This window comes from Paroedura picta, chromosome 8, assembly GCF_049243985.1.
Source record: "Paroedura picta isolate Pp20150507F chromosome 8, Ppicta_v3.0, whole genome shotgun sequence".
In the NCBI taxonomy this organism is placed as follows: Eukaryota; Metazoa; Chordata; class Lepidosauria; order Squamata; family Gekkonidae; genus Paroedura; species Paroedura picta.
In genome coordinates this window covers 61,819,295-61,844,306 of record NC_135376.1, presented here as the reverse complement: position 1 = coordinate 61,844,306, position 25,012 = coordinate 61,819,295, and the positions used below count along the sequence as shown (strand labels likewise).

At 41.8% G+C, this 25,012-nt stretch overlaps 1 protein-coding gene across 9 annotated transcripts in view; it reads left to right on the top strand.

Moving 5' to 3' along the window:
* The window catches only part of C8H10orf90 (chromosome 8 C10orf90 homolog), a 124,030-nt gene extending 99,409 nt beyond the window's left edge, over window positions 1-24,621 (top strand). For 3 of the 9 annotated variants that reach the window (XM_077350085.1, XM_077350087.1, XM_077350086.1), the window contains 3 exons: window positions 15,698-15,761; window positions 19,268-19,367; window positions 22,635-24,614. In XM_077350085.1, the coding sequence (XP_077206200.1) occupies window positions 15,698-15,761; window positions 19,268-19,367; window positions 22,635-22,673 (203 nt within the window). In that variant the 3' untranslated portion in view covers window positions 22,674-24,614. Of the gene's footprint in view, window positions 1-15,461; window positions 15,658-15,697; window positions 15,762-19,267; window positions 19,368-22,634 lie in introns of those variants that run through there. The other 6 variants (XM_077350083.1, XM_077350089.1, XM_077350081.1 and 3 more) reach the window with 6 other exon arrangements.
* The last annotated feature ends 391 nt before the right edge of the window (window positions 24,622-25,012 follow it).

The following is a 25,012-nucleotide window of genomic DNA, read 5'->3' as shown; positions in this document are numbered from 1 at the left end:
CTAAATAAAATAGCAAATTCCAAATCTCTCCCATCTGGTGAAGTGGACTCTGGTGGATGAAAATATATGCCACAATAAATGTGTTGGGCTTGTTAAGGGAGTACAAGAGGGGAAAAGGTACAGGATACCAACCTTAGTCTTTAAGGTGGCGTAAGCGTCTTTGTTGCATAATTTTGGCCACGACTGGTAGAAGGCTGAATCTATCCATGTGTTCAAGAGCAAGAACAGGCAACTATTTTTAAGGTCATTGCTGCATGATATGGCTGCCATATGAAGGCCAATTTAAACTGCTACTTAATATTTGTTTCAAGTATTTATATACCCTATTTTATAGTGACTGCCATGGGATGAGCCATCCTATACTTATGCTGATTACAGGTTTTTCTACATTGCTTTCTTTTTAAAAGTCTGTGGTAAACATGGAATAAATTGTACGGCAGTAAGAGATCTCTGTGAAAGTGCTTGCAAGATCTGACTGATGTCATTTCAGAACTCATGGCCCCATGTGATGAATATTAAAAATCACTTCTGCTTGGTAACCCTTAAGCTGCTGCTAGTAATACGTAAAAGCCTTTTCCCCACAGAATGTGGAAATAGAAGAGGGCAGAGTTTGCAATACAATATACAAATCAAGAACATTAATGTGCAGGACCTGTGCATCTGAGATGCATATCCTTTTCACACAATAAAATATAAAACATCATTTGTGGAGGAAAAAAAGATTGGTTTTAGATTACGTTGCAAAACCTTTGAATTGCAGGTATAGAAAAGGGTTCTTCAGAAAAATTAAACCTTTTTTGTTCACTACTACTGAAGATAAAGTTTATCTCCTTAAATCTCCCTAAGTAATAAAAATGTAATATTGAATACATGTATTAATTATTCAAGCAGTTGTAGTTTCTCTCCTGTTAGGATAAATGTCTCTGACAAGTAACTTCCTCATCATTTATCTATCTCACCTCGTTCTTCAAACAAATTTGTATATAAGTACTAGTGTCAGAATGGCAGAAATGACTGTATTACTTAGCAAGCACTCAAAGCTCACGCCCTGAATAAATCTTTGTTGGTCTTAAAGGTGCTATTGGACTCTTGTGCTACTTCAGACCAACACAGCTACCCATTTGAATCTATATTACTTAGGTGATACATACATTCTTTCAGAGGTCCGACCTTTGCAGTGATCACTACAACCTCACCGGTTAAGGAATTATTATTCCCATTTTGCAGCCTGTTCAACAGTGAGGGGTTATTTGGTTGTGCCATCATTCACTCAGCTCGCCCGCCAGGAATGTAAAGATACCTGTCTGAAAAAGCAACAGTAGGCTGAAACAACTATGGTGCGAAAACACCAGAGCCATGACTCACTCAATGCATCTCTGACTGTGTATTGTGAATCAGCCCTTAGTATCTTGGAGTCCTTACGCACAAATCATAATTTTTCATACACAGGATTGAAAAATGTTAAGACAGTCATCGATTTATCTCAGTATGAACTCAGGATGAGGAGTTGAAGCTAACAGATTTTTGCAAGGAATAGAATTGTGAAGTTGTGCCTGCAAGATAATATGCTCTTTGAGGCAGAACATTGAGTTCCGCTTGAGATGAAACTTCTGGACAATCACCAGGCTCCATAGAGAATGCATTACAACAGTCATGAATACTGGTTGCCAGGTCTTGATCAGATAGAAAGGTCACAGCCTTCATATGAAATGGGATTATTAAAATGTACTGCTGGCCGCCACCACTGTCTGATGTTCCAGGCACAGCTATGCAGATAATATTCCAGTGTTACAAAACCTGACCATGCCAAAGGTTCATAACAGTAAGTTCAAGCTGTACTCTATTTGGGGGTCCAAAATACGAAAGCCATAGTTTACATGATTTTACAAAATAAAGATGGATATAGCATGCTGTGAAGACTAGGGTCATAAATTATGTTTGAATAGGGGTAGCATGATGTGAAATTTAACCAGCATGGTCTCTGTCCCAAGTTCCACCTGACAGACTGAACTTCATGGCTTCTAAATGCCACTATTTCTGATGAAGCTTGAGGTAAATAGGAAAAATAATAGCCCTTATTTACATTTTGGGGTGGAATAACGTAATTCAGGAAAGAGTCTTGAAACTATATACAAGCCACTCATCTGTTTTTGAGGTGACTTTTTAGCCTTCCCCCGTCCTTAGGAATCTCACAGTAGAACTGTGACCTCCTCCTGAAAATTCTACTTTAGCTAGCTTTTGGCAGAAAATAGGCTCTGAGACAACATGGTGACCTCTTTAGTATTCAGTTTAGCCTCTTTTCTCTCAAAAACCAGGCCCTGGGACTTAGAAGGTTCCTGAGACACAACCCTAGTCTCACTCCCTGGAAGCTCAAACCCTATTTTGAACGATTTAGTGTTCTAGTCTGCTTACAGTCAAAGAGACAAAATCCTCTTCCAGTCTCATTCTCCAAACACTCAGACACTATCTGATAAGAGATAACTGGCACCCATCAAGTATTGTTAGAAAGGTGTGGCCAGGTGTGGCATTTGCCCAGCAGGGCTTCTGATTGGCCATTATAATAAAATTATAATGAATTTTTATTTTTATACTACCCTTTCATGTCATTCAGGGTGGGTAACAACATTTTAAAGTTAAAAGTTTAAAGTTTAAACATTTTCAAGCCCACAGTTGAAATTCATAGACAAGGGGTGTTTAATAAAGGAGCTGGTCTTCTAGTTCTCCACCTCTCCAGCAGTGAGGCCAGCTTTGTTTATTTGTTTGTTTATGTATTTAGATTTCTACACCGCCCTTCCCTACGTCTCTGGGTGGTTTACATTGAAAGTTGCCAAATGCTTACAATGCAATAACAGTCATAACGCAAGGTGGTATAACATAAAGGTAAAGGTAAAGGTATCCCCTGTGCAAGCACCTAGTCATGTCTGACCCTTCGGGTGAGGCCCCTCCAGTGTTTTCATGGCAGACTCAATATTAACAGAACAACAATGACAATCCCTGGGCAGGTCAGATTGGTCAGTCATGGAAAGGCGTCTGAGGGGGGTGAACCAACAGATGTTTGAGTCGGTTGGCCTCATGCAAATGCCTGGTGGAGGACCTCCCTTTTGCAGGCTCTGCAGAACTGCGGAAGTTCAGGCAGGGCCCTGATCTCTTCAGGGAGCTCATTCCACCAGGTGGGGGCCAGGACCAAGAAGGCTCTGGCCTTCTTCTCTCCTACACTTGGGTTTCTTCTGTATGCATGGCTACCCTGCCTGCAACAGCTATTTTGTGGTTAGCTCATCTCCTGTGGTAGCCATTTTATTGTCATGTCCACCACCTTGCGTCGGAATTCCAGTGGTGCCCACAGGTTGGTATAGGAGATTTTTCCATTTCTCTTCCCCTTGGCTCATTTAACCTTTCATGGGTCCTGATTGGCCGTTACCTGTTCTGTATATACATAAAACTGGAATAAAGGGGATTGTTAATTGACAGAAAGGGACAGGACCTGATTTGGGCACCTTGACACCAATAAGCAAGTTAAATTTTTATATATACTTTCAAAGAGTCTAGAATTATTTCAGGAAACTTTCAAGATCATACTTTCCCAATTCTTAAAAAAAATGAAAGTGGTTTGTGGTCTATCAGTTATTCACCATTCCATATTATGTGCCACTTTTGCTGCATGTTAATTGCTATTGTGTTCTCACAGTGTGATTGGGAGGGCAGATTTTCTGTACTTATGGCGGCAGTTTCACAAATCTATGCTTATACTGGCTATTAATTCAGATTAACTAACCTGAAGAGCTCTCATGATCACTAAAGCAGATTTATATGTGAAAAGGATCTTAGAAAAGTAGAGGAAATTTCTAAATCCACATTGAATCACAAAAGAAAAGAAAAATCAGTGTGTGTGAATAAGCACCTAATCCACATGCGAACTACCTTTTTTGTTCACAATTATAAATATACATAGGTAAAAAGAGCAGAAAGATTTATTTTCCATGATTCTGGTCCATAGTTCTACTCACACCATGATTCATAAAGAGGCCTCCATATATAGAGAACTCTCTATGAGTAATTGTTTGAGGGAAGTCTAGAGGTGTGTGTGGAACTTTTGACCTCCATTGAAGTGGAGGGGGAGCTCTGTGCTTCCAAGTGGCCATTTCATCTTTCTTCCATTTGGCTCTCTTTCATTTAAACCTTTTAAAATTTAAGTCTTGAGAGACAATATAGTCTGTGGATATATTTGGTACTTGGTATTTGCTTTTTAAAAATGCACTAACTTTCCCCTGGGTTGTTAAGGTTCATCTGGGATATACAAGGGAATAGTTTAATGGTCTCACTGCGATTCTGCCTACTAAGCTAAATAGAAAAAAATATCTTTGAAGCCACCTTCCACTCTACAGTGTTTCTGGAATGTCCTGCTGCAGAAACTACCCATTGGTACCACTGAATCATGTTATTTTAGATGTAAACAGGCAATACAATAAGGCAACAAGGACGATTTTGGGAAAAAGGGATGACATGTCCTCCTAAGGTACTTGCTCCTTATCTCCATTTGATCCCTTCCTTGTGTTGATTTTCATAACAGCTTGGGGAAAACCAGGATCGTGCCAAGTATGATTTGTCCACAGGTTTCTTGGCTGTCAGGAACTGTATGTTCTTTCCAAACAATACCTATAAAAACAGCATTCAGAAAACAGAGGAGCCTATGGTGATGTGATGGAAACCAGCGTTTAGTATATACTATGCAATCTCTCTCTTTTAATGGAGCCCTGTAGTTCCAGGATGCATTCTTTCTAATTGTTTGTTTATAATAAGAAATGTGTTTCTCGCTATTTCCTGTCCTTGCAGTTCTGGTTTCTTTATCATATCTTCAAAAATGAGATTGTTACAAAATCATATTGTTACATTGGTCAGACTCTTGTGTGACTGAAAGGCTTGTGAGTATATATATAATCCATGAATTGTATTCTGAGCCCGTTGGTCATGGGAATAACCGATTATTTAAATAAAGGTCCAAGAAAGATATTGATAAGAAGGGTAACGCATTTAGAGCCTGCTATTGACTGCTGGCCCCACTGCTACATATTGCCCACCTTTGCCGAATTATTGCCTGTCTCTATTACATGTTGCAGCATGCTCTCAGCACACCAATAGGTATTACATATATACATTGGCATTGTCCCTACAGGGCTTCTCCTATCACAAGAGTGAGGGCAAAGGCTGTTTCCCCTGGAAGCTCAAAGCATGGGATCGCAACAACCTAGTGCCAAAATTAGCAGTTTATACACATAAGCCTTTAAGAGCCTCTTGTGGCGCAGAGTGGTAAGGCAACCGTCTGAAAACTTTGCCCATGAGGTTGGGAGTTCAATCCCAGCAGCCGGCTCAAGGTTGACTCAGCCTTCCATCCTTCCGAGGTCGGTAAAATGAGTACCCAGCTTGCTGGGGGGTAAACGGTAATGACTGGGGAAGGCACTGGCAAACCACCCCGTATTGAGTCTGCCATGAAAACGCTGGAGGGCGTCACCCCAAGGGTCAGACATGACTCGGTGCTTGCACAGGGGATACCTTTACCTTTACCTTTACACATAAGCCTTTAAAAAAATTATATTAATGTTGTTCTGCTATAAAAACAACAGTGCCAGGAGAGTAGTCCCTCTTTATGTAACAGGTGCTTGAGAAGCTGCTGGCCACACAGTTTCAAGCAGTCTTGGAGGAGATGGATTATCTCTAGATCCATTTCACACAGGATTCAAGCCTGCGTTTGGGATGGAAACAGCCTTGGCTATCCTGATCCCTTTAGTTGGGGGATCATCTTGGTCATCTTAGTAGGGAGAGTGATGGGGGTGTGCGTTCTTGTTGATTCTCCTGAAGCTCTCTGTGGCATTCAATACCATGGGCTATAGTATCCTTCTGGGGAGGCTGGTTGACTTGGGAGGAGGGGGTACCATACTTCAGTAGTTGGTTCCACTCTTTTTTGAATGGCCAATTCTCAGATGTGGTGAGGACTGCTGGGCCTCATTGCATGTATGCTGTGAGGTCTCTCATGGTTCTATTATGTCCCTTATGCTGTTTAAAATCTACCTCAAACTGCTGGACGCGATCATCAGGAAGTAAGGTTCTCAGAGTCTGGGGATGTAACACCCCCCCCCCAGTTTCTCCTTTTCCCCCAGTGGGCATTAAAAATGGAGGAGGTATGCTTTATGCTTTATGTTTTTATTGCTATGCTGGGGCTTTTTAAATGCTGGATTTTAACTATATCTTTTAAAGTTTTGTTGTTGTTGTTGTTGTTATTATTATTATTATTATTATTATTATTATTATTATTATTATTATTATTATTATTGGAGAGGCAAATAAAATGTTCTAAATAAATAAATGTGTAAAGCACTTCTTAAATATATAGGATCATTGGCTAACACATGAATCATATAATTGATTTTGCAAATGTTTTAATTTAATGGTCCACTCTGTTTGGAGTGCTAATTGACACCCACTACGATTTCCATGTAAGTAACAACATCTGTGCAATTCCTGTTTACCTTCTCTACAAGAAAGCTGTTTTCTAAATGTAGTTGTAATCTATGCAGAGGATTTCAGAGGATGCCAAAAGTAATTTGAGAAAAATTAGCATGTTTAGTTAGCAGAAGATTTAATCATATAAGTGCACTCCAGTGGCAAACAACCTGAAACTCTTACTAGCCTTTGTATTGCATAATTTTTATGGGTAATTTCAAGCAGGCTAATTAGTCCAAGATAGACTACTTTGCCATTGACTACGTCGAACAAATTAGAGATCCTAGTGTGATGAACTGAATAGAAACAATGTTCAAATAACTGGATTTAAATCTCAAAAACTATGATGTAATTACTTTAGTGACAGGGCTACCAGCTGTTTATAGTACTTTAAATCCTCATAATGAACAGCCTTGTGATCTTAGTGTACACAAGCACAGATTTTTTTTAATTTGCAAGAGCATATGTCAGTGCTATTTTATATGTTAATACACCTCCATTTTTTCCTCTGGGAGTCTGTTTCCTTACTGAAAACTGCAATATAGGGATTCATAAATCTGCTATCCAGCCCTGCATTTGATGCCTCTTAGTTTCTATTGGCTTGTTATGGATTTATTGGAGTGGAATCCATATTTACTTGAGTACTTAGAAGCAACTGAATTGACAGTCCCCATTAGTGTATTCAATAAATTACTTGTGGGAAATTTGGGGAGGTGTTTTGTGTTATATTTCATGGATCTAATTGTCAAATATAGCTCTTATACACAGCTTGGGGAAAAGCTTATACACAGTCCTTTAAGGAAGAGATTCCCCAGCAATTTAATGCCTCTGTAGATTGTTCATGTTTTTAGGCTCCTGGTTTTTGGAGGACTGTTGGTATCCTTAGGGTGGAAGAAGCAGAACATGCAAGCAAGTATTTATTTCATGCTCCTTTGGACATCCTTGATGCTCCACACAAAGTGACTCTGGTGGATTCAGTGGGACTGTTGTGGTCTTGGGGACCTGTCAGATGCCTCACTTTGCTACTCTTCGGAACATACCTGTGAGGTGGCAAGTCATAGCAGAAAAGGCTTCGCCCTTCTGCTTTGCTAGTACCCTTCTGAAAAAATTATGGTCATGCTGAACATTTTGACTCTTTACTAATGTCCCTTAATTTATGTGGGATATATTTTAAAAAATGGGGAAGGAAGATGGCATAGTATAGCCTGATCTTGTCAGATCTCAGAAGCTAAACAGGGGTTATACTTGGAAGGAAGACCACCAAGGGAGACTCTGCAGTGGAAGGCAATGGCAAACTGCTTCTCACTTGCCTTGAAGGAAAAGGGGTTGTCATAAGATGGCTGTGACTTGATGGCACTTTACACACACACACTTTGAATAATGTATGGTCCTGAGTTGATTATTTCAGAACATAAACTGTGGAGCAGATTTCATATGAACTAGAACTTGTAATGCTATAGCACAGTTGAAACAGGCTGGTGGCACATTTTTTAAAAATGTACTCTGCATAGTGTCCTGCTCACTGAATCTGAAAATCTGTCTGTTCAGAAAATAATTACTAGTGGCATATAGATTTGTTTAACAGTACCGTTGCCCCCTAAGCTTGGTTATAATACCATTTAACTGACCAATGCAAGATCTGTGCAAGTTAGGAAGTGACTGTTCCCATTCTTTTCAGTCTCTTTCTCCCCAGCCTTCTGTGTGTACAGAGGCTGAGTACCCACTGGCTTTATTCCCTGTGCTATAGCTGCTTACGTCCTTCAATCCCCATATTCTTCAAAACCCTTGTAGAAGCCCTCTCTGTGCCTGTGTTCCCATGTATAGAATGTAAGAAAAGCACGGGATGATTGTCACAAGGTGTTTTATTTAGGACTGCATTTTGACTGATTTAGCTTTTATTATTGGAGTCCTAATCTGATTTGTTTTTAAACTGGGAGTTTGATAGGTTTTATAATTGTTGTTTTTATTGTGTTTTGAATGCTGTTTTGTTCACATTGTAAGCAGCCTTGAGTTCCACAAGTGAGAAGGGTGAGTAGCAAATATTTTAAATAAATAAATGATCACTGTACCTGGGCAGTGTCGCAAGCCATGACGTTGGCAGAGCTTAAGGTGGACAAAGGTTTAACAATTCTGACTTCAGTTCCATAATCTCAAAACATGCAAAATAATAACAAGTATTGTGGAAGAGCACATGCAGATTGTTTTACCTACATCCACCTAATTAACATGACGAGTAAGAACCTCCAGGTAAAAGAATACTTTGCTTCAACATTTGCAGCTCTTCTTGAAGAATGTAAATACAGTGAATCTTCACCTTGCATGTCAGCAACTTTGACTGAGTGCAAGAATCCAGCTACCTCCTCCTATTTTGCTCTTTTCCAACCCATCTTCCCTGTGGCTTTAAGTGGGTTCCCCACTAGCTAAAGTGTTTTGCACTTCATTCATCTCCATTCTTCAGGGCCAACATTAGCATTTGTTAAAATATATTGCAAAGCTATTTATCTTGGTCTGCTGCCAAAGATCTTGGTGGTGCTTCCACGCCTCACTGGTCAATCGTCAGAAATAAACTATTAATGGGCAGGGTATTTGTTAAACACCAGAATCTCTGCAGAGTTAAAGAGCCTGCATAAAACAGGCTAACATCTTCCTGTTTACATGTTGCCTAAGTATTCTTTCTGAATGTTTATTAAAACGTCAGCATCTGAGTTATCTTCCTCTGGTCCCCTCAGATTATTTTTTTACTTTATGTTCAAGGAACCCAACTTGTGATAATCTTATTAATGCCATTTCTTCCAAATGATTCCTGTCCTCTGTGAAATCATATTCTCTTCCTTGAATCTTCACTGATTTTTTACATTAGACTTGTATTAACAGTTTTGAACAAGTGGTCACTTACCTATTATGATTCTGTATATGTATTCCTCTTGAATTTCACTACAAGCAGATCTGTATTTGGATCTACCTTTACTTGCCGGAGTCATCATCGTCATCATCATTATTGTAACTAATATGTAAATACATGCATTTTCCCTTTCCTCTCAGCCCCTAGGGAACCTGTGTGTTCCATTTGACATCAGGGAGATATTTTATCAACTACCAGTTATTTTTTCAATTAGATGGCTTCCTCTTTTTTTGATCCCAACATGTGTAGGGTACACACTGATATCACACCCTGTGCCACTGAAACCAGCAGTTGCATTCTGTACATCAGTGGTCCCCAACCTGCGGGCCGCAGCCCGGTGCCGGGCCGCAAAGGCCATGGCACCGGGCCGCGGCTCCCTCTCCCCGCCCCGCCCCCGCAGTAAAAAACTTCCCAGGCCGCAAGCTTGGGGCCCGGGAAGCTTCTTACTGCGGGAGGCGGGGAGAGGGAATCAGGGCCGGGCCGCGCCTGTGCGGGCCACGCGGGCCCGGCCCGTGGGCGCGGCCTGATCCGTGGGCGCGGCCCGGGCGCGGCTCGCGGGCGCGGCTCGCGGGCGCGGCTCGGGTGCGGCCTGATCCGCGGGCGCGGCGTGGGCGCGGCCCGCGGGCGCGGCCCGATCCGCGGGCGTGGCCCGCACGGGCGCGGTCCGCGGGGGCGCGGCCCGATGCCCTGCCGGTCCCCAGCCTCGGAAAGGTTGGGGACCACTGCTGTACATGATGATGAACATGTCTTAAAATACTGGTCTGAGAGATCTGTTCTTTCTCTCCTCCTGTCCTTCCAGACTGATGAAGAGTTCTGGGTGAACTTGAAAGCCTGAACATTGTATTGTGTTATTTTTGTCCGTCTTAATAAAAGGTTTGTACATGACTTTTGTTTTTAGACTTTGCTGTAGACGAAGCTGAGGTACCACATATTTGTGCAGTACATTCTTATAACAAATTTCTGTTGAATTAGTAACGGCTTTCCTTTTTCCTTTTGAGGTACAGTTGAGCTTTTCCTCTTGTACAGTCACTCATGGTTTAGCCTTTGTCATGTCCTTTTATTTTCCTTAATAGTATACTGATCTCTTCTTAAGATACTACCAGAACAAGAATTGTAGAAGGCACAGGACACACATATATTTTATCATATTTATCATACTTATATTGCATATATTATATTGCATATATCGCATATATACAATAGCATAAATTGTCTCAGAATAGTTTTTTTTTTTGTATTCCAAAGAAGGGTAGGGTGTGTTTGGGGGCATTTTCTCACATTATTACTTCCATCCCTTCACTTTCACCATTTTTATGCTCTCCTTACCTAAGGAAAAGTTAAAATCCCTGTGTCATATTGTCTCTAGTTTCTATTGATTCACGTCAAATTATACGGTCAATTTGCACAGCTTGGCAATCAGTGCACTACTAGACCTAAACATTCTCATTATGCTAATTGTAATACCACTACATCGACACAGTTAAGCTCATTCTTCAGTAGGGTCTTTAGGCAGAAATATCAGGCCTTCTCAAACACAAGAGATGATACCATTGGACAGAGAACACTCCCACCCGTGAATCAGTGGTCTTCAAGTCTACTGTTTAACCCTTTAAAACCTACAGCAGATCAGATTATTATTGTTTTCTGGCCAGCTGACAGATTTAGTCTACAACCCTAATAGCATTTTCTAGGGAGTATGCCAAATTGAATAAAACGGGACCAATTCTGCATGCGGAATTTGCCCCTGGACAGCCTTGCATTGCTAGCAGGTTTTAGTGCTTGCTTCCACATGACATTGACAGCAATCCAAGGCTGTGCAGGGCTGGTGTGAGTTTTGGCCAGATTTGCCTCGCAATGAGGGAAATCGCCAAAACTGGATTTGCCACTTCTTGTCACGCTTCACATTGGAGAGCAGCCAGGGGCAAGCTGTGTAGAAGGAGAAACTTGTGACAGTCTCCAAAGCATTTTGCTCACCCTTGCATCTGCCTTCTTCTCTCCATTTCCTGCTTTAGAATTTTTTTTAAAGATTGTCATGGTCCGCATTGCTGCAGGCTTGCAAAGCAACATTCCCTACGCTAAAATAAAATGTTCTGTTAATTGTCCTCAGCGGTTTTGTAATTGGGCAGCCAAGATACATTCCAGTTTGTGTTTTCTGATATTTGGGTTTTAATGTGGAAAGGGTGTGTGTGTGGTGAAGCAGCCCTCTCCCAATCAGCTGGGCATCCATACTCTTTGTTTTTAAGGTTTACTGTTCACACACAATCACTCATCAGGGTCCAGTTACTATGTTGAGCCTCTCACAAATCTACCCGAACATAAATAGAGACAATAATACCAAGAATCCCCAAAAGAGGAGGGAATGCTTTATTGTTGTGCTGTTTTTCTATAGCAACATGGAAGTGTTAATTTAAAAAAATGCTTTTCTGTTGTGGTGTTAATGAATAGCAACGTGAAAGGGGCCTTTAAAAAAATTTTCAGGGCTTGGGAGGGACAGAAGTTTGAGTCCTTGAAACAACTGCTGTACTGGTGGCTTACGATGATTGACAAGCCAAGGAGTGGGAGGAGAGGTTTGCTTTGTTTTCCCTCGGTGCCTCATCAGGAGGGAAAAAACACAGTGAAGCGGAGGGATAACGTGGGAGGGGTCTCCTGTAAGGAAGCTTGCAAACGCGCAGCTTCCAAATGCTCGTTTGCAAGCAGGAGGCAGCACGAGTTTAACGCCTCTATGTGGAACTGTCTGGGTCTTACTTCCCTACAGGCCTACTTAAGATTGCTTCCAAAGTGTTGGAGACAGGCAAGTATGGCCCAGTGGTACAACAGAATAAAAACAATGGTTTGATTTGCAGACACTGTTCCTGAAAAAACTTAACAAAAGTATTTAGAAATGGAGGATCTTGACAACAAATGTTGGGGATTTGTAGTGTTTGGACATTTGTTTGCCATTTTCCCATTTCTGCCAAATCTATGCAAATGTATTTGAACTGTAACACCTGGCTAAACATCCAATTTATAATGTGAAAAGGTTAATGCTGTATACTTTAACTTTCTGAAGTTTTGCAGCATGAATTTCCATATTGTTAAAGAGGGACTTGAAGAACTGTTTGATTTTTAGCACTTCCTTTTCTTTATTATTAAATGTTATCTGTATGAGGAGGAAGATGTGGGTTGATTTGTGAAAAATGCTCTGTTCATAAACAAAAAGCAGTCTTTTTCCCTTCAGAAAAATAGTAAATGGAATGTAATTGATATACTAGGTGGGGCTCCTTTAAATGCCTGTACTCACTGGTTGCCTGGGGCAACCTCCATAAATATCCATGAAACACAAGTGGAGTCTTTAAAAGTTGGGAACAGAATCTGCAGAGAGAAGATCTGTATTCAGAGCCACAGATCTGCTCCGTAGACGTCTGTATCAAACTAAGAGGCTCTGTGACTTGTTACAAGCATAGTTTTAAGAGGCATGTTGCTTCACCAGAAAGCAAAAACAACTGTGTGACATTTTTATGTACTTGTTTGGAACTTCCAGTGAGGCAGATCAGGATGACAAGATCTGCACAAATATCTGGACATGTGTTACGGAGTTCAATCAGATTTAAGTCTGCGTAGGATCATTGCTTGTCAAACTGACCCTGTGTGTATTGTGATGACACCCCACTTGCATACCTAGAAATTAGGAACTTAAATTTCACACCCCACAGTCTTTTAAAATATATACTTTTATTTTCATAATTGGGAGAGCCCCTGCATAGAGCAGGGCACCCAAGCTTGCTGGCAGGGCTGCTGTGCTTTGCAAGAGCCCTGCCACTCTTCCCCTCCACCCTGCTCCCCTTGCTCCTACAGAGTGGGAGGGCCAGGCAGTGATTTGGACAGGATGCTCCACCCCCCGAGCTCTCCCTGAGCCCAGGAGACTGAACAGCATGGTGCAACCATTGCAGAGCATGGCCGGATGGTCCTCCCCAGCTCCTGGGCTTATCTAATGACTCTGGGTCTATAACCTCTCCCTGTTCCTGAGGTGAAATAGCCATGGAGGGCAGGGGGAGGGGGAGGGATTGCTTTGCTGGCCATTTCATTTTGAGAAAACAGTAGAGTGAATATGAAATTCCTCCTTCCTTAGCACTGTGCTGTCACACTGATTTTAGTCCCAGAGCACTTGGGAATATTGTCCAATTTGCAGCAGATGTCACATCCAGTTTTGTCCTGAGTTCCATAGGGTTTTTCCTAACTATTATGCTTAGAATTACAATATTTGTTTCACAGTCTTTTGTATGTCCCCATTAACCTAGAAGTATGTCCCTTTGCTTTCACTTCAAGCAAGCAAGCACATTTGTGTATTGCATATCTGCAATACAATGAATTTACCCACAAGAATGTGCTATTATACTGAGTGGCATTTTCTTCAAAGGAAGCATGCACATTGTTGTCACTCTGAATAGACTGTCATGGAAGCTCACTGAACACTGAGACTTACTTTTGAGTAAACTTTGATTCAGCCTGTCAGGAGTATATAGTGCACTCCCATATTCTTTTCCTAAAGGGGAACATCATAGAATTAGTTCCTACAACTGTTGGAAAAAGAGATTTCATTTGTTATGAATTACTATGAGGCTATGGATTCCAGTTATCTCCTTGCCCCACCTTGGCTGTCTGTTAAACAGTCCCTAGAGCTAATTTTTGGAGATGGTTCTCTGGATTTAAGAATATTCCAAAGTAAAAAAAATCTTCAATAACACCAGAGCCAGAAAATGTTCTAAAATACATCACCGTGCTATTTACTTTTCAGTGGTGTAGAACTTTGTTTTGAATCCACAGCCATGTTGATTCATGGAATAATGAATAATGGCTACAGTTCAGGGTGTCTATTAGGACCTTCTTGGATACAATAGCATCATTTTTGTGACAAAGCCAATCTTCCCCCAGGGCTCTCTCCACCCTTCTAGAACACATAAGCTGAACTCTTTCCCCTTTAAACATATCTATCTTTCTGATAGAAATATCCAATATAATAATCATCCGTATTATAGCCCAAATTCTTGTTATGGGTGGGATGGAAATGATAATCCTTCCATCCATTTCTGTTAAGAGACAAGAGATTGGAGAAAGGGGTGTAACTTTAAATTGATAGTCACATTCTTAGAGGGAGTGACCCTTTCAGGCTGCCAGGTATGGCTGTACTTCAGCAGACCATCTGTGGGGACACCTGGATCTTGAGGCTTATGCTTAAATCTTTTCTCCCTTTCTATTAGCCTCTGGGCACTCTGATACATACAAGACAGTGAGGGTGGAACAGGCAAGACCTCTTCATATTCAGACAAACTACCCAGCACCAATTAATTGAAGATTTTAAAATTATTATTTATTATTTTTGTTTTTTATCCCACCATTCCCAGCATCGCTGGCTCTTGGCAGCTCACAACAGTTTACATAATATACAGACATTAAAACCATACAGTAAAAATTTTAAACCCCTAATAACAGCATTGTCTACAGAATTAAAGATGAATGAGTACACTTTACAACCGACCAGAAGAGGAGTGTCTTAGAGGAGGAGCCCAAAATGACATTTATGTCCATATCCTGGTGGAAGTGCTCCATCTTGCAGAACCTGCAGAACAGAGCCGGAGACAACTGATCTTTTGCTATTCAAAGAGTGGAGTACTATCCGGGGGGCATAGGCGGTCAGTCCCTCAGATATACTGGATCCAGACCATGGACAGCCTTAAAGGTCAAAACCAATACCTTGAACTGGATCTGGAATTCAACTGGTAACCAGTGCAGCTGCTTTAGCACCAGCTGGATGTGGGAGGTCACCAGCCATGATGGGTGAAGATTCCAGTTATGTGATGGCCTTCACAGTACCAAATCAATGGGCTTCGACTACAGTTGTTCTTCTTAGTATTGCAAGTAACTTGTCAGCATCTTCAAGAAAGACCAGACTGAACCAGTCTAAGCAACAATCACAGGCAGGTACTTTTGACACTTCTGATACAGATGCTTACAGGACAGTTCTGTGTAAGGCTGAGCAATGAAGAATTATGTGAATGAACTGCTGTATGCTGTGTGTTCCTTCCAGTAGGTAACATTGATGAACAAAATCACATGAAGAGAAGCAAGCACTGGATGTCCACAGAAGTGGGTTGGGACAGTTGCATATTGAACTGGCAGAGTCAGAGAGCTTGGCAGGCATATGTTACCATTTTAGCGGTACTGGTCTAAGTGCGTATTAGTTCATATACAAAAAGTAAATGAGTAATTCGTTCTATTGTGGAATTTCCCTTTGCAATTTTAATTTTCTTTTCCTGTTACTAGATAACCTGTTTAAGCCAAAAGAAAGATTCATATCAGAGAAAGAGATGCATATGCGATCAAAAAGGTAAGAAAAATCTGAATTCTGCATTGATCTCACCTTTTTATCTTCCTTCTATACTTAACCATGAATTCCAATATTGAGGAGAAACTGAGAAAACTGCTATTGGCTGATGGAAATTCCCCTCTACCTTGGTTTATTTGCCAAGCAGTAGAACAGTAGAATAAATTGCCAAGACTTGGCTAGGATGCTCTTTGTGTCCCCCTCCCCATTTTAATGGTTTTCAGTTCTTTATTTCTTCCCCTTTATTCTTGTGGTTATGCCCCGGGTACCTGATGGAGATTAGAAGGCTCTCTGATGTAAGCTCTGGATGAGGGTATCACCCAGACAGCAAACTGTTAAGATGCCTTTGTGTATCTCCTCTAAAATTCTGGAAATGTTTCTTTCCCCAAAATACTGAAATTTTGGCATTCTAGGCAGTTTCTTGATTTGTCTTTATAGCTGAGCCAGTTCTACACACTGCTCCAGAATTTTCTGTGGGACGTCGTCTGAAAGTTGTTAAAAATAGCCATTTCTAATTCCATGCAATTTACAACATAGACTTGGATGAATAGAATTCAGTGCAGAACACAGTTTGAGTCCAGTGGCAACTTTAAGACCAACAAAGATTTATTTTGGTTACTAGCATAATGGCCCATTGTGGAAAAAATACAATGGATGCTAATCCTCCCCCCCCCCCCCACCACAGCAGGCATTGCCAAGGCTTGCAGAGGCCGTGGCAGGGCTGCCCCAGGCAGGAGGAAGCATGCCTGGGGCCTTCTCTCTCCCCTGATCCGGGCAGCCACTGCTGAGGCTAGGCGAGGCAATAGTGGCAGGGTTCAGAGGCTGTCAGGGATGGGGCATCCCCTACCTGGTTGATCCTCCTGGGGGTGACTGATGTCCCCTAGAGCCAGTCAGGTAGTGAGTTCATCAGGCTCACGTATACTGGCCATTATTATGTGGAACTAAGGTAATAAGCTTTTGTGGGCTTGCACACTTCTTCACATTCCCAATTCTGAATAGTCCAAGTGTTTTACTTTACTTTTCCATGTAGGAGTGGCTGGCAGCTTTTCACTTATCATGGAGGAAGCAGTGTGCATACTTAGACATATGACTGGCTAAACTTTCCCCCCACAGAACCTTCCATGCTGATTACTGTCAGTTTCTTTCATGTCTGACTAAATTGTTCGTTAGAGCCACCACCAATCCAACCAGCTTCTATCTCTATGTCTATACCATGCCTTCTCCTAAAGCAGTGCTTTCATACTTGCTGATTAATGTTCTTTCAGTCCACTTCCCTTGCACTTTGCAATGGGATTTTAGTAGATGAAATGGCAAAATCCACATGTAAATCATCACCAAAGTGCATTGAAAGTGAATTATTTACTGTATGTAAAAGTATTTCTGTCTATCTACATATCATAGTCAAATCTGATGAGTTTTAGGAAACCTGCTGTGACAATATAAAATGTATATAGCACATTTCATGTACACATTAAGATTACCTGACAGTGTAGGGCCTTTTAAAAGTCATTCAATTTTATAGCTGAAAAGAGATTTCAGCTTTGGACTTCCACACACAAATGTTATTGCAATCTCAGTTTAATTTCCTGGAATTCACTGGGAGAAACCCAGAAGATTCCTACACAAACAAGAAAGTGTATACAAGCTATGAACTATTGGTACCTTTATATGTGTTCATGTATTACTTCAGGTATTCCACATATGTATTAATTCCTCTGTGTTATTAATTTCCCCATGTACTCCTTGTTTATCGTGACTAAACTTAGATAATCTGACATGATATACTTAGTACATCAAGACAAGGAACCACTTATCAAATCTTAATGTTTCTGCTTTGACATCTAATAATAGGTGGTAATTCTGTGAATGATGCCAGTGATACAACTGTAATGTGGTTTCATGTATTACATAAAAATTAATGTGTCTTTTTAAGTATGTACAGCTTAGACAATATCTTCTCCCCTGTTGTCTTCTCATTGTAACACCTTCTTAATTATTCATTTTTTGCCAAGGCTGCACAGCAAGGCTATGCAGAATCCCTGTCAAAGCAGCTTCACAATGAAATGGGGTTTCAACAAGCCGATGCTTGATCTGCCTTTTGTATTTTTTAATTTTCGATTCTGCAAAGGTTAAGTTACAGGCAGGGCCAGCTGAACACTTAGGTGACTCAGATGCTTTAGCTGCCATACGAGGAGGGGCAGCATGGGGATAAGTGTATGTCCCTCTCATACTTGCCATTCCACCTAGCTGATATCCAAGATGGATGGCAGAGCCAATGCCTCTAAAACCTGCCTGAACCTCCAGGGACAGCACAAGAGGAAAAGTATGTTCAGCACCCAAGCCTCTTCTGTCCCACTTGGGCTGCCAAGCCCCCAGTGAGTGTGAAGAATCTCTTGTTCCAAGGTCCTAGAAGAACAGTTGTTTTTTATACCCCATTTTTCACTGCCTGAAGGAATCTCAAAACGGCTTACAATCACCTTCTCTTTCTCTCCCCACAATAGATACCCTTTGTGGTAGGAGAGGCTGGGAGAGCTCTGACACGACTGCTCAGCCAGAACAGCTTTATCAGTGCTGTGGTGAGCCCAAGGTCACCCAGTTGGCTGCATGTGGGGGAGCAGGGAATCAAACCTGGCTTCACCAGATTAGAAGCCGCCACTCTTAACCACTACACCACACTAGCTCCTATTCCCCATGACCACTTGTAATGGAGGCCAGAGAAACACAACCCTATGTACTTACCAGAAATTCTTGCAAGAAATTACAAAGGGTAGCGGTTGGGCTCGCCTGAAGTACATGGTTCTGTCACTGGCTAGAATTTTTGGAAAGTACACGAGGCTGCATTTTAAAAAATCACATGTGATGCTGCACCTGTCGCAAGCCTGGTAACCCTAAGATGTGCTAAGATACAACATTGTCTTGTTTGTTTGTTTATTAGATGTTTGCCCGCCACTCCCAAATGGCTTATGGTGGGTCACACAGCATCTGTATAAAATCCCCATAATTCACTACAGAGGGCCCCTGGGGTAGCAAAACGTCTTGGGCCACCCTTGATTGCAAGCAGCAGCTTTGGCCAATCATTGACTGGTGTTCTCTTGGGCAGAAGCTCAGGCCCTAGAAAGGAAGGCTTTATGGCTGCCATTCTTCATATGGAAAGGGTAAACTGAGATGTTGCTGAAAGAAGCAATTTGGGTTTTCAGTGACAGCGAGACTTCCACACTGAAAATATGACTTTCCCCCCAAATGAAAATTCCATTCATCCTTAACAGAAATTTTCTTGAGATCATAGATATTTCAATCTATAAGTGTCATTATTGTTGCTTTAAATGGTTTTACTTGCCCAACCCTTTTATGAAGGGGCATGTAAGAAACATTTATGGTAACATAATTAAAATATGTATTGAAATGTGCCATAAAATGTATCGCCAGAAGAGGTTTTCATCTTTTCAAAAGCCAGTAAAGCTTGATGGTCTGCAATGATACATGAAATATGATTTTTTTTTAATTTCCAGGATTTATAATAACCTGCCTGAAGTGAAGAAGAAGCAGGAAGAGAAACGGAAAAGGGTCATCTTACAAAGCAACAGGCTGCGGGTGGCAGTCTTCAAGAAGGTAATGATTCTCTAGGAATGGTTATCGTGCAAAATCTTATCTTACCATTCAATAAAAGAGAAGCTGGACTGTGTTCTCAGGTTTCCTTTCACATTTTAACATTCCATCATGTCCCTATTGTACAGTCTTACTCCAATCAAGTGGTATTTGCCATCAGGTCTCAACTAATACAAGACACAAGAAGGGCTTTCAAGACACATGAGAATCAGGGGTGGCTTGCTATTGCCTTTCTCTGCAGAGTCTTCCTTGGTGTTCTGCTTAGCTTCTAGCTGATAAGATTGGGCTATACTGTACCATTCCACATTCAGATCTCCCATCATACCTCATAGAATCATAGAGTTGGAAGGGACCTCATGGGTCATCTAGTCCAACCCCCTCCACTATGCAGGACACTCACATCCCTATCACTCATCTACTGTAACCTGCCACCTCTTTGCCTTCACAGAATCAGCTTCTCTGTCAGACGGCTATCTAGCCTCTGTTTAAAAATTTCCAAAGATGAAGAACCCACAACCTCCTGAGGAAACCTGTTCCACTGAGAAACCACTCTAACTATCAGGAACTTCTTCCAGATGTTAAGATGGAATTTCTTTTGAATTAATTTCATCCCATTCGTTCTGGTCTGTCCCTCTGGGGCAAGAGAGAACAATTCTGCTCCATCCTCTATATGGCACCCTTTTAAATACTTGAAGATGGTTATCAGATTCTCTCTTAGTCATCTCCTCTCTAGACTAAACAGACCAAACTCCCCCAACCTTTCTTCGTATGTCTTGGTCTTCAAACCCTTCACCATCTTTGTTGCCCTCTTCTGTACACGTTCCAGTTTGTCAGCATCCCTCTTCAACCTCTTTAGTGAACAAGTAGAAATAAAAAGCCATATTTTAAGGGTCAATTATAAGTTTATTTTCTGTATCTTGGGTAATGATGGTAGCATTGTCTCTGATAATGGTAGCATTGTCTCTGCCAATATTCCAAGAAAGGGGAGACCCCCATAGGTGTAACCTGAGATGTATCACGGGCTTCTATGTTGGGAAGTAATATATAGTAAAGCTCTGAGGAACCAGTGGAAGGAAACACAGTTCCCAGCCCAGTTCTGTAGGGAATATGGCTATGTGCTAGTAGGTTTCCTTTTGCTTTCTGCAAAGCAGCAGAAAGCAAAGGAAGAAGGTACAGTCACTAGCACTGCCATTACTCCAACTCACCTTTGTCCTATGCTCATACTGTCTTCCAGTCTCCGTAGACCAGGCTTCTATGAAACACTGTGGTTTCTTGGAAGTCCTGGAAGGGTTTCCCAAATGGATGGGAGTTAGTTAAGGGAAGGGGATTGTAAGCCGCTTTGAGACTCCTGGTAGAGAAAAGTGCCATATAAGAACCAACTCTTCTTCTTCTTCTTCTTCTTCTTCTTCTTCTTCTTCTTCTTCTTCTTCTTCTTCCTCTTCTTCCTCTTCTTCCTCTTCCTCCTCCTCTTCATCTTCCTCTTCCTCCTCCTCCTCCTCCCCCTCCTCTTCCTCCTCCTAAATTTGATAAACATTTATGAGTAATCTGTCCATATATGGTCATGTCAACCCGCCCAAAAATGGCTGATGGTCCTGGATGCAATGGAAAGGGAGGGATTCATCACATAATTTTCTGTGAGCTCCTGTTGGTAAATAGTAGAATTGAGATGCTAAAAATGGCACTTTAACAGATGACTTAAGTCTGGAGCGATGTTGTGAATGTGTGTGCATTTACAGCTGCTACTCAAAAGCCAACATCTATTGTCTCCTTCTCTCTCATCCATAACATCTAGTAAGACAAAACACATGGCTCAGTATTACCACATTGCAAGTTTTCTCTCTCTCTCTCTCTCTCTCTCTCCCTCTCCCTCTCCCTCCTTCCCTGGCAGCCAATGAAGTGGTGCAAGGGTTACTTGAGATTAGTGCAGAAAGTGGAGGAGACAACATGGGGCTGCTGCTTTCAACAGCAGCCACATGTGTGCCTTTTAATCTCTTGCCCCAGGCAGAAAGGACATTATGAAATAATTACGCTTTAAATGGGTTTGTGAGCCTGTTTACATTTCTGCTCCCAGTTGGGTATCAATGTGTAAAAATCCAAATATTTTCTAGAGAGAACGGATAAGAAGTATGTGAAAGAAAAAATAATAAATGCTGAATCAACAGAACCATGCATATCTCGGAAGTGTCCTTCCCAAGGATAAATACGTTTAAGGAGTCAAACTACACCAATGAGGTCAAAGAACCTTGCAGTTTGCAAGGCTTGTTCAATTGCACTTAGCTAAGGGAGTGCAGTCTCATCTGAAGTATCTGCCATCTTGAGGTCTCTGCCTCCTCCATTTTCACATGGTTTCCATGTGGAAGCCATAGATTAGGCTAGATCCTAAACATTTTCACCGGAGGTTCATTTTTCACATGTGCTTTTGTGCCAATGACTTCCCCTTTGTAAACTGAAGTGACACGAGTAGCTCCACTGTCTACTGTGGCCAGTAAATAAACTGCATGCCAGCAAGACTGAAATCTTAAGAAGAGTTTCTTGGAAACAGGTTTCACTTACATCAAAGGACTTGCTTCTGAATTCATGTGATTAGGGTCAGACTGCGAATGGGTTAGACCAGTGGTCCCCAATCCCCTGTCCAGAGACTGGTACTGGTCCGTGGATCAGTTGGTACTGGGCCGCAGCTCCTCCTTGTCCTCCTCCCCGGCTGCTGCCTCGGGGGCTGCCCTGCCACTCTGCCACCGGCTCACCTTTGGTGCTCTCCAGCAGCCGCCATGGCTGGGGCTCCTCCTCAGCGTGGCACTGCGCAGCTGCTGCTTGCAGCAGCCCCCAGTGGGCAGTGGGAAGACAGGGGCACTGGCGGGAAAGCAAGCAAAGCAGGGGCTCAGGCAGCGGTGACATCCCTCGGCAAAAGACAACCCCCCTCGCCCCGGGCCTCAGTAAAATTGTCAAGCGTTGACCAGTCCCTGGTGATAAAAAGGTTGGGGACCACTGGGTTAGACCATAATTTACTGTGTTTACTGAAATGCAAGACAAGTCGCCCGCCCCAGAAATGCCATTTAAAAAGTGAGGGGTCATCTTATATTTGCATGCAAGTGACAGTTCTGTTCCTTAATAAATATGTTTGTGTATAATGTTTTTAAAGGGGTATTGAGGGCTGTCTGGCTCTCAAGTCAGTATGGGTAAACAGCCTGGCTGCTGATTCTCATCCTGTATTTCCAACAGAGAAAAGCAGTGTATTAAAACTTCTTTTTAATTTGTTTGTTTTATTTGTAGCAATTACTGGACCAGCTTCTTCAAAGAAATACAGAATGACTAAAGATTCCTTGGCAGGTCATGTTTCTTGGCCGTTGAGTGCCTTTGTTAATTAAAAAGCCATACAAGCTTATCATGGACTTCATGATATGGAGACTTCATTCGATTCCTGTCTACCAAGAAACAGCTTCCATTTTTTAAAACAAAAGCTCAAGTGGTTGTGCAAAATCACTGGAACATAGTGGCCCATGACCGATGGAGTAATAGCTTTATGCAGTTAATGAGGTATTTCTTTCCTTTAACAGAGAGATTTTTATTAATAGAGGTACGTTTGTGTAAGTTAACCCTGACTCCCAATACATATGTATGTTTGCAGTATACAGATATTGGGTTGGATCCAGGCTCCCATTCACAAGCAGATGGCCCTGATGCTGAAGAGTAGAATCCCACAAATGCTGCAGATTCTCAGCTCCAGCACTGGCTCCTTATACCTCCTTGTACATAGTTTGTGAGGGTTCTTGCTTCTCTGGGACTCCTGAGAGCACGCGTGGCCTGCAGCCAGAACAGAGACATTAAAAAAATCCATTCCTTGAGTGGAACTCCACTCATAATTCTCTGGATTCCACCCATAATTCCTATTTATTCCTGATTGCTTCATGTTAAAGTTTTTAAAAGTAAGGAAAAATGAATATCATTATGGTTAGAAACTAGCTAAAATAACACCACCGCCTAATCATTTAAGCTGCAGTTTTAAATTAAAGGTTCACATTGCAATGGGGACCAAAATTTCAGCCTCTGAAGGACCTCACTCTTGTTTGCATAGTGAACCCAAATAAGAGGTTTACATGTTTTAAACTACCCTTTAGAACCTAGGTAGTAATTCTGCTTTTGAAACATGTTCTTTCCTGCACCATGTAATTTTGCCTGGTTTCACATGGCATAATATATTTACAGGCTTGCATATTTTTTTAAAAAATGACACAGATCTACTCAGTGGATTCCACCAAGAAAAATGCTTGTGTAAAGATTACACAATTAAAACCATCTGTAATATTGCCTTCAAAAGTATTTAAAATTGGACATTCTGAAATACAGAAAACTAGGTTTTGAACAAGGAAAAAATAAAGTCTAAATAGAAAAATGTCCCTGATCTTGTCAGCTTTATTTGATATTGTTAATTTTAAAGCTGTTGTTACCAAGCATAACAAAATCAATTTCCTTCTGACAGGACAGTAATGTGGCTATACATCTGATTGAGGAAATATTTCTGTGCTCTTTCTTGCTTCCGTGTAACATGGAGTGATTATTGCTTCACAGTTACTTTTGTAATGTGGCAGGCAGCCCAAACCTAAGTTATTGGCTCTACTGCTGGTAACTGGTATCCTATGCTAGCCAAGCAGATCCAGAGTCTAAAGCAATCCAACCCATCATGGAGTGACATGCTGGCAGCCCCTCTATGACAACCCAGAAGGAAACAGCCAAACAGTGCAACAATCCTGGCACACCTCCTTTTAAAACCATTGCCAACCACACACAGAACACAACAACTGATGGGAACAAACACCCACTTTCTGTAGAAAAGTCTATTACTCAAATTGCAGGAGCCCTGGGATACTGTCACAGCCCAGGACTCCATTCTTTTTGGGGGGAGATACAGTACAACAGGAGCATGTGGCCTAAGGAGGGCAACAGTTCTGTGGCAGAGCTGGGAGGAGACCCAGGAGTAGCACCAAAAACAAGGCAGGAGAAAGCAAAAGGAAGGCTTGCAGTCCTGGTTCCTTTGGAAGCAAAGGTCTCCCCTGGGGTAAAGCCTTCTTGAGAGAAAGGAATTGCTTGAGAATAGTAACAAGTAAGAAGAAGAAGAAGAGTTGGTTCTTATATGCCGCTTTTCCCTACCCGAAGGAGGCTCAAAGCGGCTTACAGTCGCCTTCCCATTCCTCTCCCCACAACAGACACCCTGTGGGGTGGGTGAGGCTGAGAGAGCCCTGATATCACTGCCCGGTCAGAACAGTTTTATCAGTGCCAGGGCAAGCCCAAGGTCACCCAGCTGGCTGCATGTGGGGGAGCGCAGAATCAAACCCAGCATGCCAGATTAGAAGTCCGCACTCCTAACCACTACACCAAACTGGCTCTCAGGAAATAGGAAACAAGACTCCTCTGAGGTAAAAGCCTCCTTGAGAGGAAGGCTTTGCTTGTGAGTAGAAGCGGGGAAATAGGAACTAGGAGTGGTCAGGGAAAGAGAGATAGAAGGCCTCAGCTGAAAATGGTAAACTGACTGAAGGCTGTGGGTAGTCAGGCTTGAGATTTTTGACCACATTTTGACTACATGTTGACTACATTTTTGCCTCCTGAAGCATTTGTGGTCAGCATTCCTGGCTGGGAGGAGCTCTGCACTCCTG